The sequence below is a fragment of the Heptranchias perlo genome, chromosome 21, assembly GCF_035084215.1.
Source record: "Heptranchias perlo isolate sHepPer1 chromosome 21, sHepPer1.hap1, whole genome shotgun sequence".
Lineage (NCBI taxonomy): Eukaryota > Metazoa > Chordata > Chondrichthyes > Hexanchiformes > Hexanchidae > Heptranchias > Heptranchias perlo.
This window is the reverse complement of record NC_090345.1, coordinates 38,819,821-38,837,624: the sequence shown is the minus strand read 5'-3', so window position 1 is coordinate 38,837,624 and position 17,804 is coordinate 38,819,821. Positions and strand designations below refer to the sequence as shown.

Genomic DNA, 17,804 nt, shown 5'->3' with positions numbered 1-17,804 from the left:
ACTAGGATAGGTAAAGGCACACAAACAAAAGGCACTAAGGGAATGCACAAGGATGAATAGTTCTGTTCTGTTTCCATAATTTTATTTGTTTATTGATAAATGTGACTTTGATTTTGCATTTGATGGTGGTTTTTATTTGCGTGATGAGCTGAGGGGAAAACCAATGTGTAATCAGATGGAGGGCGATTTGATGGTCATGTGGGAGCGGACAGGTGGGGAGTGTAGGACTGTTGGTGAGTTCGGGGATGAAGTTCGCATTATTGATAGCGGCACGGATCAGGAGAGCTCGCAGAGCCTTTGCCAGCAAGGCGTGTGTTTCCTGTTGCGCCCTCGTGTCTTCCTCCACTTCCTCCTTCAGCTACTCCCCCTCCTCCTCCTCAGCCTCTTCCTCCTCAACCTCTTCCTCCTTCTCCTCCACCTCTGGCTCAGGGCCTTCTCCGATCATTGGTGGCAAGGATCGGTCCCTCATGATGGCGAGGTTGTGCAGCATGCAGCATAACACCACGGATCTTCCCACCTACCTAGTGGAGTATTGGAGGGCTCCTCCAGAATGGTCCAGGCAGTGGAAGCAATGTTTCAAGAGGCCTAAGGTGTGCTCCAGTGATCATCAGGATTGAGGAGGTGTCGCCCCGAGAGTGTGGCAGTGACGCCATTCATCCTTGTGCATTGCCTTAGTGCCTGTTGTCCGTGTGCCTATACCTATCCTAATGCTTCTATGAGGTGCATCCCCGGTGGCTGGAGCATGGGCGGTGGAAGGCTGCTGGCCCTTCAATTGAGGAGCATGCATGGCCTTGTAAGATGACCTCGAGCAGGTCTGGCCCGGCTTCAGACTGCACCATCTCATCATGGGCTGCAGCAGACTGCACCATCTCATCATGGCTGCAAGATAGGCAACAACAAGGACACTGGCAGAGTGGCAGGGGTCCTGAGAGGGAACAGCAGGTCCGACTTCCATGGTGTCACTGCCACTCTCTCGGGGCGGCGCCTCAGCAATCCTGATGATCAGCTGGAGAACACTATAGGCCTCTTGAAACAACGCTGCCTGGACTGTTCTGGAGGAGCCCTCCAATACTCTGCTGAGTAGGTGAGAAGATTCGTGGTAGTATCCTGCATGCTGCACAACATAGCCATCATGACATTGCGTGTGGCAGCTTGGCTCTCATTGTAGGCCTGTTCTACACGGGTGAGTGGGTTCTTGACCGGACAATGTGTTAATCCATTACACCATGGGTGAAAGGATAGTGTGTTAATCCATTACTCCAGCAGTGACAGTACAGTGTGTTATTCCATTACACCAGGAGTGAAGGGAAAGTGTGTTAATCCATTACTCCAGCAGTGAAAGGACAGTGTGTTAATCCACTATACTTGGTGTGAAAGGACAGCGTGTTAATCCATTACACCAGGGGTGAAAGGACCTTGTGTTAATCCATTAATACAGGGGTGAAAGGACAGAGTGTTAATCCATTAATACAAGGGTGAAAGGACAGTGTGTTAATCCATTAATACAAGGGTGAAAGGACAGTGTGTTAATCCATTACACCAGGGGTGAAAGGACAGTGTGTTAATCCATTACACCAGGGGTGAAAGGACAGTGTGTTAATCCACTACACCAGAGGTGAAAGGACAGTGTGTTAATCCATTAATACAAGGGTGAAAGGACAGTGTGTGAATCCATTACACCAGGGGTGAAAGGACATTGTGTTAATCCATTACACCAGGGGTGAAAGGACAGTGTGTTAATCCATTACACCAGGGGTGAAGGGACAGTGTGTTAATCCATTACACCAGGGGTGAAAGGACCTTGTGTTAATCCATTAATACAGGGGTGAAAGGACAGAGTGTTAATCCATTACACCAGGGGTGAAAGGACAGTGTGTTAATCCATTACACCAGGGGTGAAAGGACAGTGTGTTAATCCATTACACCAGGGGTGAAGGGACAGTGTGTTAATCCATTACACCAGGGGTGAAAGGACAGTGTGTTAATCCATTACACCAGGGGTGAAAGGACAGTGTGTTAATCCACTACACCAGGGTTGAAAGAATCGCCTGTTATTCCCCTTAGGGTGCCGATGGAGGCCTTTAGGTCCTTCAACATTTCAGGAAATGCCTCACTGGAACCAGCAAGCTCCCTGTGACATGCTTTGCTGGGAACATTAGAATGAAGCTGTTTCTGAAAGTTGCAGCAGGATCAGCACTCGGGCTCCAAATGTGCCGTACCCACCTGCCTCCCTGTCTCTGCTCATTTGTGCAATGCTGATAGAAGAAACAAATGCTCAAATGGAGCAAAGCACTGGCGCTCCAGTGCTGTATATTCGTGTGACCAGACACGAGTTTGCAACTGAAGTCCATATATAATGAACACCCAATGTCAGGTGTGCTGCAGAAGGGAGAAACAAATGGACATATCAAGAGTGGGCGAGAGTTGGCAGGAAGTCTATAACCAACCCTGGAAGGTGCAAAAGCTAACGACAAAAAGCTTGTACTGTGGGTGGTTCAACTGTCAGCCCAAGTGCACCCAATGATATCCTACAATACTACTTGCTTTGTAAAACTTTAGACTTGATTATTAGTGCAATAGAAAAGCTGAGAAGTTACTTTGGCACACTGACAACTTTACACTCAAGGTGGGAATCACCTTGGTGTTAAAAAATATCCTGTCTTCTCCCCCATTCAACAGGGTGCTGGTCATTAGCCTATCATACAAGCCCTCCCATCTGACAGCAGCTGTGTTGAGAGAGTGTGGGGGTGTAAATCTAAATTTAGAAAATAAATTATCATTTAGAAAGGAAAGTGGTTAATAGTTCCTTTAGTTCTTAGTCATACTCAGAAAAAAGCACCAGGGAAAGATCACTAAAACATCCTTTGGTTTATTCAAAGAGTGACGAAGACTAGTTCTATGCTTCTGTACGTTCCAGTACACCTTATAGGAATGGAGTAATTTCCATATTAAAAAGCCTAAAAGAGAGTTCAACACTGATATGCACTGGGGTTAATTGGGGCAAATTTTAACCCCCAAGAATGGGTGGTTTGGGGGCGGCTGGGAGGTTAAAATAACAGCTTTTTGGAGCGGGAATGGATCCTGGGTCCAACTCACCCACTTCTGGGTTTAACTCAGGCAGATTTGTATACGTGTCGAGAGCAGACGCCAGGAAGTCTGTCACCACTTAAAGCCGGCGGGCCGATACTTAACAGGGCAATGTACCTCATTGAGATACTTGAGATACTTAATATTATGTGTATTGTACAAGTGAAATGAATTTAACTTTATCTGTTCGAGTTTCCCATCGCTTCCCATTCATGTCACGTGAAAGCAGGCGGGAAGGGCCGGATCCATGAAGTGAGTGCCTTTATTGCACTGCTTGTGGGCCTAGAGGAGCAGGGGCGCTTCATCCAGGCCCAACAAGCTCACCTGGTCAACAGGATCTCCGCGATCAGCCAACCCCCCCCCCCCATCTCCCGCCGATGCTGGACGCCACCCCCCGATCTCCGTTGCTGGCTGAACTCCCAGATGTTGTCGCTGGTTGAGCCCCCTTCCCCGATCCTTGCTGACCGCCCGATTCCCAATCCTTGCTGACCGCCCGATCCCCGATCCTTGCTGAACCCCCCGATCCCCGATCCTTGCTGACCGCCCGATCCCCAATCCTTGCTGACCGCCTGATCCCCAATCCTTGCTGACCGCCCGATCCCCAATCCTTGCTGACCGCCTGATCCCCAATCCTTGCGGACCGCCCGATCCCCAATCCTTGCTGACCGCCCGATCTCCAATCCTTGCTGAACCCCCCGATCCCCGATCCTTGCTGACCCCCCGATCCCCGATCCTTGCTGACCCCCCGATTCCCGATCCTTGCTGACTGCCCGATCCCCGATCCTTGCTGACCCCTTGATCCCCGATCCTTGCTGAACCCCCTGATCCCCGATCCTTGCTGAACCCCCCGATCCCCAATTCTTGCTGAGCCGCCCATCCCCGATCCTTGCTGACCCCCTGATCCCCGATCCTTGCTGACCCCCTGATCCCCAATCCTTGCTGACCCCCCGATCCCCGATCCTTGCTGACCCCCCGATTCCCAATCCTTGCTGACCCCCTGATCCCCAATCCTTGCTGACCCCCCGATCCCCGATCCTTGCTGACCCCCCGATTCCCAATCCTTGCTGACTGCCCGATCCCCGATCCTTGCTGACCCCTCGATCCCCGATCCTTGCTGAACACACCCCCATGTCATTCACGTTCCCCCATTACATGATCCCTCTCTCACTCCTATCGCCCACTCCCACTTTGATGTGCAGCTCCTTTCACTGCCGACAGGCAGCCAGCCTGCCAATCAGACTGGCTGCCGGGTGCGAAACCTGGAAGTACCATTGATTGGCCTCATTAAGGACGCGGTCACAGATTGTGCAAGGCAGCACTGCCCAGTAATGCTACATTCTACAAGTTGCCACAGTCCAGAGCATGACACTGTCAGTATGGCCCTAGTTGCAGTTGTAGTCGTACCTCCAGGTTCTAGGCTGTCCCAGTCTTGATGTTGGTGCTAGTCTGACTCCCCATTTCTGCCATTGCCTTCTTTTAACTGCTAAAGGCGTAAAAAGAGGATATTCAAGTTAGTGAGAGATCAAAAAAAAGAAAGAACAAACTTGTGCCTTTCACAATCTCAGGACGGCCCAAAGCACTTTTAAATACTTTAAAAGTCTAGTCACTGTTGTAATGTATGGAAACACGGCAGCCAATTTGCACAAAGCAAGGTCCCACAAACAGCAATGATATAATGACCAGTTCATCTGTTTTAGTGATGTTGGTTGAGGGATAAATATTAGCCAGGACACCGGGGAGAACTCCCCTACTCTTCCTCAAATAGTGTGTTGGGAGCTATTACGTCCACCTGAGAAAGCAGATGGAGCCTTGGTTTAACATCTCGTTTGAAAGACGGACCTCCGACAATGTAGCACTCCCTCAGTTCTGCACTGAAGTGTCAGTCTAGATTATGTGCTCCAGTCTCTGGAGTGGAGTTGAACAATAAGGGTCAGTCTTCCTGTCTTTAAACATGAAGAAGTACATTCAGAGCCCAGAAGTAATGACGTGCTTTTTTTTTGTTTGGTTGCTGTGAAATTTGAACTAATCAGGCACTTTGGACACTTTTGTCAGAGGCAAGACTTTATGGGTCCATTTCCAACTGATGTGATCATCTGTTGCAGTTTTTTGGGGTAAGTGAAGGAAAACTGGGAACTTACATGATGCTCATTTCGCCAGCTGTCTGCTAGACTTGCACATTTTCTGGCCAGCCATTTAGGCCAGCGTAAAATGCTCTCACACCAAATGTTATGGTCATTTAATGAGGAAGAGCTGTTGCTCAATTATATTGGCATTGTATTTAAATTAATTTTTTAGCTAGTTCTTCTTTGTACTTGTAATGAATCATTTAAACGTTCAAACCGTGAGATTTTTGATTCCTCCTGAGGGCGGGTAGAACTATAGAACCATAGAAAAGATACAGCACAGAAGGGGGCCATTCGGCCCATCGTGTCTGCGCCGGCTCGAAGAACAACCAGGTGCTCATTATAATCCCACCTTCCAGCACCCGATCTGTAGCCCTGCAGCTTACAGCACTTTAGGTGCAGGTCCAGGTACTTTTTAAAAGAGTTGAGGGTCCCTGCATCTACCACCAATTCGAGCAGCGAATTCCATACACCCACCACCCTCTGGGTAATAAAGTTTTTCCTCATGTCCCCTCTAATCCTTCCGCCAATCAGCTTAAATCTATGTCCTCTAGTTCTTGAACTCTCCGCTAGGGGAAACAGGTACTTCCTGTCTACTCTATCTAAGCCCTTCATAATTTTGTACACCTCAATCAAGTCTCCCCTCAGCCTCCTCTGCTCCAAGGAAAACAACCCCAGCCTATCCAATCTCTCCTCGTAGCTGCAATTTTCAAGCCCTGGCAACATTCTTGTAAATCTTCTCTACACTCTCTCCAGAGCAATTACGTCCTTCCTGTAATGTGATGACCAGAACTGCGCACAATATTCCAGCTGTGGCCTTACCAGCGTTTTATACAGTTCCATCATTACATCCCTGCTTTTGTATTCTATACCTCGACTAATAACAGAGAGCATTCCGTATGCCTTCTTCACAACCTTATCTACCTGTGCTGCCACCTTCAGGGACCTGTGCACATGCACTCCAAGGTCTCTCACTTCCTCTACCTCTCTCAATATATTCCCGTTTACTGCGTATTCCCTTTTACTGTTTGCCCTCCCTAAGTGCATTATCTCACACTTCTCCGGGTTGAACTTCATTTGCTACTTTTCTGCCTACTCCACCAACCCATTGATATCTTCTTGGAGTCTACAGCTATCCTCTTCACTATCAACTACACGGCCAATTTTTGTGTCATCTGTAAATTTGCCAATCATGCCCCTACATTCAAGTCCAAATCATTAATATATACCACAAACAGCAAGGGACCCAACACTGAGCCCTGTGGCACACCACTGGAAATGGATTTCCATTTGCAAAGACATCCATCGACTTTTACCCTTTGTTTCCTGTTACTGAGCCAATTTTGGATCCAATTCGCCACATTTCCCTGTATCCCATGGGCTTTTACCTTTCTGACCAGTCTGCCATGTGGGACCTTGTCAAATGCCTTACTAAAATCCATGTAGACACCATCCACTGCACTACCCTCATCAATCCTCCTTGTCACTGCCTCAGATAATTCAATCAGATTTGTAAGGCATGACCTTCCCTGAACAAATCCATGCTGACTATCCCTGATTAAACCATGCCTTTCCAAGTGACAGTTTATCCTATCTCTCAGTATTGATTCTAATAGTTTGCCCACCACCGAGGTAACACTGGCCAGCCTATAATTGTTTGGCCTTTCCCTCGTACCCTTTTTAAACAATGGTACCATGTTTGCAATCTTCCAGTCCTCCGGTACCTCCGCTGTATCTAGTGAGGATTGGAAAATGATCCTCAGAGCATCCACTATTTCCTCCCTGGCTTCCTTCAATAGCCTGGGAAACAATCCATCTGGCCCTGATGACTTATCAACTTTCAAGGATTCCAGACCCTCTAGTACTTCCTCTCTCATTATGTTTACCTTATCCAATATTTCACACCTCTCCTCTTTAACTACTATGTCCGGATCATCCCTTTCCTTTGTGAATACGGAGACAAAATATTCATTTAAAACCCTACCCACATCCTCTGCTTCTACACACAAGTTGCCCTTATCATCCCTGATATGTCCCACCTTTTCCTTAGCTATCCTTTTGTTCTTAATGTACTGATAAAACATCTTTGAGATTTCTTTAATCTTACTTGCTAATATTTTTTCATGCCCTCTATTTGCTTTCCTTATTTCCTTTTTTACGTCATCCCTGTATTTTCTGTACTCCTCTAGGCTTTCTGCAGTATTTAGTTTTCTGTGACAGTCATAAGCTTTCTTTTTCTGCTTTATCTTGCCCCGTATATTTCTAGACAACCAGGGGGCTCTAAATTTGGCAGTGCCACCCTTTTTCTTTGAGGGGACGTGTCTGCATTGTACCCGTAGAATTTCACTTTTTAGTGCCTCCCACTGGCTTGCCACTGATTTCTCCTCAAGTAGTTGTGTCCAGTCCACTTCTGCCAAATCACCTCTTATTTCTGTAAAATTTGCCTTCCCCCAATTTAAAACGTTTACTCCTGATTTAACTCTGTCCTTTTCCATAATAATGCTAAAACTAACTGAATTGTGGTCACTATCCCCAATATGGTCACCCACTGTCACTTCACCCACTTGCCCATCTTCATTTCCCAGGACTAAATCTAGAATTGCTTCGCCTCTTGTTGGGCTTGTCACATACTGGCTAAAAACGTTCTCTGGACACCGATCAAGAATTTTGCACCCTCTGTGCCCCTCACACTGTTTGAATCCCAGTTGATGTTAGGGTGGTTGAAGTCCCCTACTATTATTGCCCTCTTATTGTTGCACTCAGAAATTTGCCTACATATTTATTCTTCTAACTCTCTTTCGCTATTCGGTGGTCTATAGTACACTTCTTGTACTGTGACTGCCCCTTTTTTATTTCTTAGCTCAACCCATATGGCCTCGATTGATGATCCATTTAGCATATCATCCCTTCTCACAACTGTAATTGATTCTTTAACCAATAATGCTACCCCCCTCCTTTTTTATCACCCACTCTATCCTGCCTGAAAACTCTATATCCAGGAATATTGAGCTGCCAATTATCCCCCTCTTTAAGCCAGGTTTCCGTTATAGCAATGATATCATGCTGCCATGTATCTATCTGTGCCCTTAGCTCATCTGCTTTGTTTGTAATACTCCTTACATTGAAGTATATACCCTTTAACCCCGTCAAATTCCAGTGCTGAACACTATTTTACCTTTGCTTCTTTTGCCTTTCTGAGTCGCTAACTATGTCACTAACTGCTTTTCTACTTCCCGTTTCCTGGTCTGAATTTGTCCTATCTGTATCTGCCCTTTGGTTCCCATCCCCTTGTCATACTAGTTTAAACTCTCCCCAACAGAACTAGCAAATGGGTGAGGTGGGGGGCCTGAAATATCGAGCTGAGCAGCAAGTTGGAGCTTTTAGACTGTGCTCATATGTGTAAAGTACCTCTGAGCCCAGTACTGCTTAAAGTGCTGTTGAGCACAGTGCAGCAGACTGTTTACAAAGTAATGCGGAACAGATACTCTTCCAAAGGGTTTAGCTGTTGCATTGATGCATTAACTCCTGGTGAGTGTTAAGCTAATTCCTTCCTGGTGCTTTAAATTTTCCCAAGCAGAAAATGGCCATTTCTTTCTCTTAAAGTTTGTTATCAAGGCCTCAACAGACAAATAACAACAGTTTTTTTTCCACAAATGTATTTGTTGTCAGTCTCACTCCTCTCATTTTGGGCAATAATCAGAAAGTTGCAAACAAAAGGGAGGAAACTGGAACTTTCTGATTAACTTCTGGTCTCCTGCCAGCTCTAATATCCTTCTTTGTTGCCATTGTGGTTAAGCAACAGTGGAAAGCAGTTCTTTAAATAGACAGGCCAGGGCTTCACACTCAGTGGACCTGAGTCATGAAATCAATTTGCTGGCAGCCTGACTTTGCGAGGGTTTAGCGAGGTCACACAATTAGCATGCCTGGGCCTCACATTAACACTTAAATGAAGCACGTCAATTCCCGTGCTGAATTTCATGATTTGGAGCAAGGCTTGGCTCACAGTGTTAGCCTCACCCATTAACATGGGGCACATCAACTTAACAGCAGCCCAGGCTTCAGAAACTAACCTAACCATAAAAAAATGGCCCTCCAAAATTTTTCTCAGTTATATATTAACACAAAGAAAGGTCAGAAATAAGAAAAAATGTCTAATATAAACACTTGTACTGAAAAGGTACTCTAAATAGTGCTAAAAAAAAACACAGGAAGTCTGTGGAACTCTAAGAACTCTTTTTCCCAGGGAATTTCTTCTGCTCCCAAATGTATGGACAATGGAAAAAGAGCAAATCCTGCAAAATTGTGCTGGGCGTTCATTTAAATATTGTAGAACAAAATCTGAGGGCTTAATGAGATTGCCCTGCACCTGTGGCACACCAGTTCTCCTTGGACATGGCATGGCAGCTTGGACCCCAATAAATACTACTTGTCTGTGAATCAGGCAACATCAAGACTTTGTATATCAGAATAGCATTCTCTTGGTCTGAAAATCTACCCCAATCGAAATGAAAATTAGGTGATTTCTACAATGAGTGGCTGATCCGCAATGCCAGTTTTACGCCCAGGTAGCATGTTGAAAATCTACCCCAATAAATCAGCACAATTTTGATAAGCATTGTGTCATGAGTTCAAATCCCGCCACGGCAGCTGGGGAATTTAAATTCAATTAATTAAATTCAACTAATTAAATAAAATCTGGAATTAAAATACTAGTATCAGTAATGTTGGCCATGAAACTACCGGATTGTCGTAAAAACCCATCTGGTTCACTAATGTCCTTCTGGGGGGGAGGAGCTAAATACGATTAAAATCATTAAGGAATTGGTACTCAGTAAATTAATGGGACTCAAGGCGGATAAATCCCCTGGACCTGATGGCTTACATCCTAGGGTCTTGAGGGAAGTGGCAGTAGGGATTGTGGATGCTCTAGTAATAATTTTCCAAAATTCTCTGGACTTGGCAAAGGTCCCGGCAGATTGGAAAACTGCTAATGTAACACCCTCATTTAAAAAGGGTAGTAGGCAGAAGGCTGGAAACTATAGTCCAATTAGCCTAACATCTGTGGTGGGTAAAAATTTGGAGTCTATTATTAAGGAGACAATTATTAAGGAGACAGTAGCAGAACATTTGGATAAACATAATTTAATAGGACAAAGTCAGCATGGCTTTATGAAGGGGAAGTCATGTCTGACAAATTTGCTTGAGTTCTTTGAGGACATAACGTACAGGATGGATAAAGGGGAACCAGTGGACGTAGTGTATTTAGACTTCCAGAAGGCATTCGACAAGGTGCCACATAAAAGATTATTGCTCAAGATAAAGAATCACTAGATTGGGGGTAATATTCTGGCATGGGTGGAGGATTGGTTATCTAACAGGAAGCAGAGAGTTGGGATAAATGGTTCATTCTCGGACTGGCAACCAGTAGCCAGTGGTGTTCCGCAGGGGTCGGTGCTGGGTCCCCAACTCTTTACAATCTATATTAACGATTTGGAGGAGGGGACCAAGTGTAACGTATCAAAGTTTGCAGATGATACAAAGATGGGAGGGAAAGTGGAGAGTGAGGAGGACATAAAAAACCTACAAGGGGATATAGACAGGCTGGGTGAGTGGGCGGAGATTTGGCAGATGCAATACAATATTGGAAAATGTGAGGTTATGCACTTTGGCAGGAAAAATCAGAGAGCAAGTTATTATCTTAATGGCGAGAAACTGGAAAGTACTGCAGTACAAAGGGATCTGGGGGTCCTAGTGCAAGAAAATCAAAAGGTTAGTATGCAGGTGCAGCAGGTGATCAAGAAGGCCAATGGAATGTTGGCTTTTATTGCTAGGGGGATAGAATATAAAAACAGGGAGGTATTGCTGCAGTTATATAAGGTATTGGTGAGACCGCACCTGGAATACTGCATACAGTTTTGGTCTCCATACTTAAGAAAAGACATACTTGCTCTCGAGGCAGTACATCTTGGTCTGAAAATCTACCCCAATCGAAATGAAAATTAGGTGATTTCTACAATGAGTGGCTGATCCGCAATGCCAGTTTTACGCCCAGGTAGCATGTTGAAAATCTACCCCAATAAATCAGCACAATTTTGATAAGCATTGTGTCATGAGTTAATCCCGGGGATGAGGGGGTGGACATATGAGGAGAGGTTGAGTAGATTGGGACTCTACTCATTGGAGTTCAGAAGAATGAGAGGCGATCTTATTGAAACATATAAGATTGTGAAGGGGCTTGATCGGGTGGATGCGGTAAGGATGTTCCCAAGGATGGGTGAAACTAGAACTAGGGGGCATAATCTTAGAATAAGGGGCTGCTCTTTCAAAACTGAGATGAGGAGAAACTTCTTCACTCAGAGGGTAGTAGGTCTGTGGAATTTGCTGCCCCAGGAAGCTGTGGAAGCTACATCATTAAATAAATTTAAAACAGAAATAGACAGTTTCCTAGAAGTAAAGGCAATTAGGGGTTACGGGGAGCGGGCAGGAAATTGGACATGAATTTAGATTTGAGGTTAGGATCAGATCAGCCATGATCTTAATGAATGGCGGAGCAGGCTCGAGGGGCCGATTGGCCTACTCCTGCTCCTATTTCTTATGTTCTTATGTTCTTATGTTCAGGAAACCTGCCGTCCTTACCCGGTCTGGTCTATATGTGACTCCAGACCCACAGCAATGTGGTTGATTCTTAATTGCCCTCTGAAATGGCCTAGCAAGCCACTCAGTTGTAAAATCTCGCTTAAAAAAGTCACAATAAGAATAAAATCAGATGGACCACCCGGCATCAGACCACTAGGCACTGGACATAACAAAGGCAAACCAAGCCCAGTCGACCCTGCAAAGTCCTCCTCACAAACATCTGGGGACTTGTGCCAAAATTGGGAGAGCTGTCCCACAGACTAGTCAAGCAACAGCCTGACATAGCCATACTCACAGAATCATATCTTTCAGCCAACGTCCCAGACTCTTCCATCACCATCCCTGGGTATGTCCTGTCCCACCGGCAGGACAGACCCACCAGAGGTGGCGGTACAGTGATATACAGTCAGGAGGGAGTGCCCCTGGGAGTCCTCAACATTGACTCTGGACCCCATGAAATCTCATGGCATCAGGTCAAACATGGGCAAGGAAACCGCCTGCTGATTACCACCTACCGTCCTCCCTCAGCTGATGAATCAGTCCTCCTCCATGTTGAGCACCACTTGGAGGAAGCACTGAGGGTAGCAAGGGCACAAAATGTACTCTGGGTGGGGAACTTCAATGTCCATCACCAAGAGTGGCTCGGTAGCACCACGACTGACTGAGCTGGCCGAATCCTGAAGGACATAGCTGCCAGACTGGGCCTGCGGCAGGTGGTGAGCGAACCAACACGAGGGAAAACTTACTTGACCTCGTCCTCATCAATCTACCTGTCACAAATGCATCTGTCCATGACAGTATTGGTAGGAGTGACCACCGCACAGTCCTCGTGGAGACGAAGTCCCGTCTTTGCATTGAGGATACCATCTAACGTGTTGTGTGGCACTACCACCGTGGTAAATGGGATAGATTCAGAACAGATCTAGCAGCTCAAAACTGGGCATCCATGAGGCGCTGTGGGCCATCAGCAGCAGCAGAATTGTATTCCAGCACAATCCGTAAACTCATGGCTTGGCATTTTCTTCACTCTACCATTACCAACAAGCCAGGAGATCAGCCCTGGTTCAATGAGGAGTGTAGAAGAGCATGCCAGGAGCAGCACCAGGCATATCTCAAAATGAGGTGCCAACCTGGTGAAGCTACAACTCAGGACGACATGCATGCTAAGCGGAAGCAACATGCTATAGACAGATCTAAGCGATTCCACAACCAATGGATCAGCTGAAAGCTCTGCAGTCCTGCCACATCCAGTCGTGAATGGTGGTGGACAATTAAACAACTAACGGGAGGAAGAGGCTCTGCAAACATCCCCATCCTCAATTATGGCAGAGTCCAGCACGTGAGTGCAAAAGACAAGGCTGAAGTGTTTGCAACCATCTTCAGCCAGAAGTGCCGAGTGGATGATCCGTCTCAGCCTCCTCCCGATATCCCCACCATCATAGAAACCAGTCTTCAGCCAATTCGATTCACTCCATGTGATATCAAGAAACGGCTGAGTGCACTGGATACAGCAAAGGCTATGGGCCCCGACAACATCCCGGCTGTAGTGCTGAAGACTTGTGCTCCAGAACTAGCTGCGCCTCTAGCCAAGCTGTTCCAGTACAGCTACAATACTGGCATCTACCCGACAATGTGGAAACTTGCCCAGGTATGTCCTGTCCACAAAAAGCAGGACAAATCCAATCCAACCAATTACCGCCCCTTCAGTCTACTCTCAATCATCAGCAAAGTGAAGGAAGGTGTCGTCGACAGTGCTATCAAGCGGCACTTACTCACCAATAACCTGCTCACCGATGCTCAGTTTGGGTTCCGCCAGGACCACTCGGCTCCAGACCTCATTACAGCCTTGGTCCAAACATGGACAAAAGAGCTGAATTCCAGAGGTGAGGTGAGAGTGACTGCCCTTGACATCAAGGCAGTATTTGACCGAATGTGGCACCAAGGAGCCCTAATAAAATTGAAGTCAATGGGAATCAGGGGGAAAACTCTCCAGTGGCTGGAGTCATACCTGGCACAAAGGAAGATGGTAGTGGTTGTTGGAGGCCAATCATCTCAGCCCCAGGACATTGCTGCAGGAGTTCCTCAGGGCAGTGTCCTAGGCCCAACCATTTTCAGCTGCTTCATCAATGACCTTCCCTCCATCATAAGGTCAGAAATGGGAATGTTCGCTGATGATTGCACAGTGTTCAGTTCCATTTGCAACCCCTCAAATAATGAAGCAATCCGAGCCCGCATGCAGCAAGACCTGGACAATATCCAGGCTTGGGCTGATAAGTGGCAAGTAACATTCATGCCAGACATGTGCCAGGCAATGACCATCTCCAAGAAGAGAGAGTCTAACCACCTCCCCTTGACATTCAATGGCATTATCATCGCCGAATCCCCCACCATCAACATCCTGGGGGTCACCATTGACCAGAAACTTAACTGGACCAGCCATATAAATACTGTGGCTACAAGAGCAGGTCAGAGGCTGGGTATTCTGCGGCGAGTGACTCACCTCCTGACTCCCCAAAGCCTTCCCACCATCTACAAGGCACAAGTCAGGAGTGTGATGAAATACTCTCCACTTGCCTGGATGAGTGCAGCTCCAACAACACTCAAGAAGCTCGACACCATCCAGGACAAAGCAGCCCGCTTGATTGGCACCCCATCCACCACCCTAAACATTCACTCCCTTCACCACCGGTGCACAGTGGCTGCAGTGTGTACCATCCACATGATGCACTGCAGCAACTCACCAAGGTTTCTTCGACAGCACCTCCCAAACCCGCGACCTCTACCACCTAGAAGGACAAGAGCAGCAGGCATATGGGAACAACACCAATTGCACGTTCCCCTCCAAGTCACACACCATCCCGACTTGGAAATATATCACCGTTCCTTCATTGTCACTGGGTCAAAATCCTGGAACTCCCTACCTAACAGCACCATGGGAGAACCTTCACCACACGGACTGCAGCGGTTCAAGAAGGCGGCTCACCACCACCTTCTCAAGGGCAATTAGGGATGGGCAATAAATGCCGGCCTTGCCAGCGACGCCCACATCCCATGAACGAATAAAAAAAAAACAAATCCCACACTTGAGCACAAAATCTAGGCTGACACTCCCCTGCGGTGCTACACTGTCAGAGGTGTCTTCATTCAGATAAGACATTAAACCGAGGCTATGTCTGCCTGTTCTGGTGGTTTAGTTGAACATTAAGGACCCTTGGCACTATTTGAAGGAAAGCAGGGAGTTCTCCCAGCGTCCTGGCCAATATTCCTTTCTTGGCAAATAGTCGAACTGATCATTCACCGCATTACGATTTGTGGGATCTTGCTGTGCACAATATAACTGCAGTTTTTTTCCTACATAACAACAGTCACTGTGCTTCAAAATAGTTCGTTGTGAAGTACTTTGAAATGTTTCTGAGAGACGTAATAAAGCATTATATAAATGCGAGTCTTTATTGAACCTGCAGCAGCAGTATACATTACAAATTGTAAATAATACAAGGTGAAAGGTGTAGTTTGGGGAGTTATTTTCAGCTGGTGTTGGGGAATCTTACCTGCAGACTGTGTGCTTGTGATTTGCCAGCCTCAGAAAATTGCCTGTTAATTTCTGGTTCAAGTAATGTCAGTAAGCTACCTTTCTGTGAGCTAGAGCATCACCAGGACATCTTTATTACATTACAGTTTCATTGCTCGTTACAAACCTGCACAGACCAGGCATTACTGTTGCTGATAGTAGCAGAGCTGCACTTTATGCATTGGTATGACATTGCTCTGTTCGCTATTTTATTAGAGGCGTCAAGCACGGGTCCATTAAAGCAGCAGAGAGTGCAATGTCCCGCCAGAGCATTAAGTGTTGTCCAACTAATATCACTATCATTAATCTCTAGGCTTATATTGGCAATTTGCAGCTTACTCCTCTTATAGGCAGCTGTTATCTCCAATTATTAGTATGGGAATATGTGGTACACCAAATAAGGCTAAATCTATCTGTTGTCCCTGTGGAAGTAGCACACAACCATTTGCTCCAGGGAGATGCAGACCTCTGTATGCCTGCTGCTGCCCGGGGAGCTGGCCAGCACGCCGTGTCGGAAAGATTTGCATTATATAGCACCTTTCACGACCTCAGGACATCCCAAAGCACTTTACAACCAACAAAGTACTTTTGAAGTGTAATGTAGGAAATGCAGCAGCCAATTTGAGCACAGATCCCACAAACAGCAACATGATAATAACCAGATAATCTGTTTTAGTGATGTTGGTTGAGGTATAAATGTTGGCCAGGACATCGGGGAGAACTCCCCTGCTCCTCTTTAAAACACTGCCCTTGGATCTTTTAGTCCATCTGAGAGGGCAGATGGGGCCTCGGGTTTCACGTCTCAGTCGAAGTGACAGTGCAGCACTCCCTCAGTACTGCACTGGAGTGTCAGCGCGGATTTTGTGCTCAAATCTTTGGAGTGGGGCTCGATCCACAACCTTCTGACCCAGAGGCGAGAGTGCTAACACTGTCAGCCTTGGTTCAGTGAAGGGACCACGGTCTGTGACCATGTACAGCACTAAGTAAAACATCAGAAAGTGGGAGAAAGCTTCAGTAATTAACAAGCCAAGTTTGAAAATCCCGAACGCGCATTTTCTAGGGGTTTTCCGACTGTGAAATGCCTTGTTTCACTTTCGTATTGTGGACTGGCTTTACATTTATTCGCAGTGCGAGGTGATACCTGACTTTATACAGAGCTGCTCTTTATCTTCAGTAATGATAAAGGCAATGGTCCTGGCGGTGGGGGTCAGGAGGGGGCTGCTGCTGCTGCTGCTGGCTTTACTGGTGAGTGAATTGGGACCGTGACGGTCAGAGGCTGAATGAATTTTCAATTAACAAAAAAGAAACCAGTCGCCAGGCCGGAGAAAGAGCTGAGTTATTCCCCGGCCCCGAAGTGCGACCAGTTGGGGTTTTTAATGGTGTTTCTGTGGACAGTCATCCGATGGTGATGATATCTCCCTTCGGGTTGTGTGACCTTCAGGAGCTCGGCTCGATGTTACTGTAACGCGGGCTGTAGTCACCCGTGGAATTAAAGATGATCCGACACTAGGCAAGAAGCCGCCCTTGTTGGTCTCGCCCTTTGGTTTCTCGCTACTGTTTTTCTTCTAATGACTCTCTTGTGACTGTGTTAGTAAGAATCTTGTATATGTTTTGGCCCAATTTAAACAAGGATTGTTTGATTTCAGTCTATTGACTTTATTTCCATTGCTATTAAAAGTCCAGATTCACTACTGTACTAAATCCACAGTGGTTACCCTCAGCTGGCTTTACATTCCCCCACTCAAGATGTGCTGGCATTTGTGTTATTGTGCAGTTACTATAGGAAGCAATCACCATAAAGCAAGAAACCTATTTTTAGATACTGCACCCAGGACTTTAACTGGCATTAGACATTCAGCTCCCAACTTCCTTTAATACTTGAGCCATTATACTTAACAAGGCACATTACAGCATATCTCTGGTCACAAGCAAATGCCAGGGGAGATCGGATGATGCTAGGATAAATAGTGTTAAGCATTCCTGAAGGGTTCCCTTTTTTTGTGGTCAATAGCCAATTTTGGTAGTTTGTTTTTAGGTCAGTAAAGAATATGCTTATGCGATAATGTTTAAAGAGTATTTAAATATCTATTACTTCCTGTACCAAATGTTAAAAGGAAGTTTCGACTCTTTTGGGAGGGGCTGGGGAGACTTTGAAAATATTGGGCCAGAATTTACTGTCAAAATAATGATGAGGCTAACAGCACTCAGCGTTATTTACGTGCAAATCGCACAGCAACTTCAGGTGAGCGCAGGTGTACGGTTAAATGGGAAAATCTGGAAGCTGCTGTCTGAGATGCGCCGTTAGCTTCGCGAAAACGGTATCTCGCTGTCTGCCTCACCATTGAATGGCGTGGAGTACGAAATAAATACACCACAGAAAGTTAGGG

General features: G+C 46.2%; 1 protein-coding gene across 1 annotated transcript in view; it reads left to right on the top strand.

Annotated features, from left to right (window-relative positions):
- The first annotated feature begins 16,467 nt into the window (after positions 1-16,467).
- The window catches only part of LOC137340169 (tumor necrosis factor receptor superfamily member 6-like), a 34,574-nt gene continuing 33,237 nt past the window's right edge, over positions 16,468-17,804 (top strand). The window contains exon 1 of the mRNA XM_068002525.1: positions 16,468-16,662. Within this exon, the coding sequence (XP_067858626.1) occupies positions 16,594-16,662 (69 nt within the window). The 5' untranslated portion in view covers positions 16,468-16,593. The remainder of the gene's footprint in view (positions 16,663-17,804) is intronic.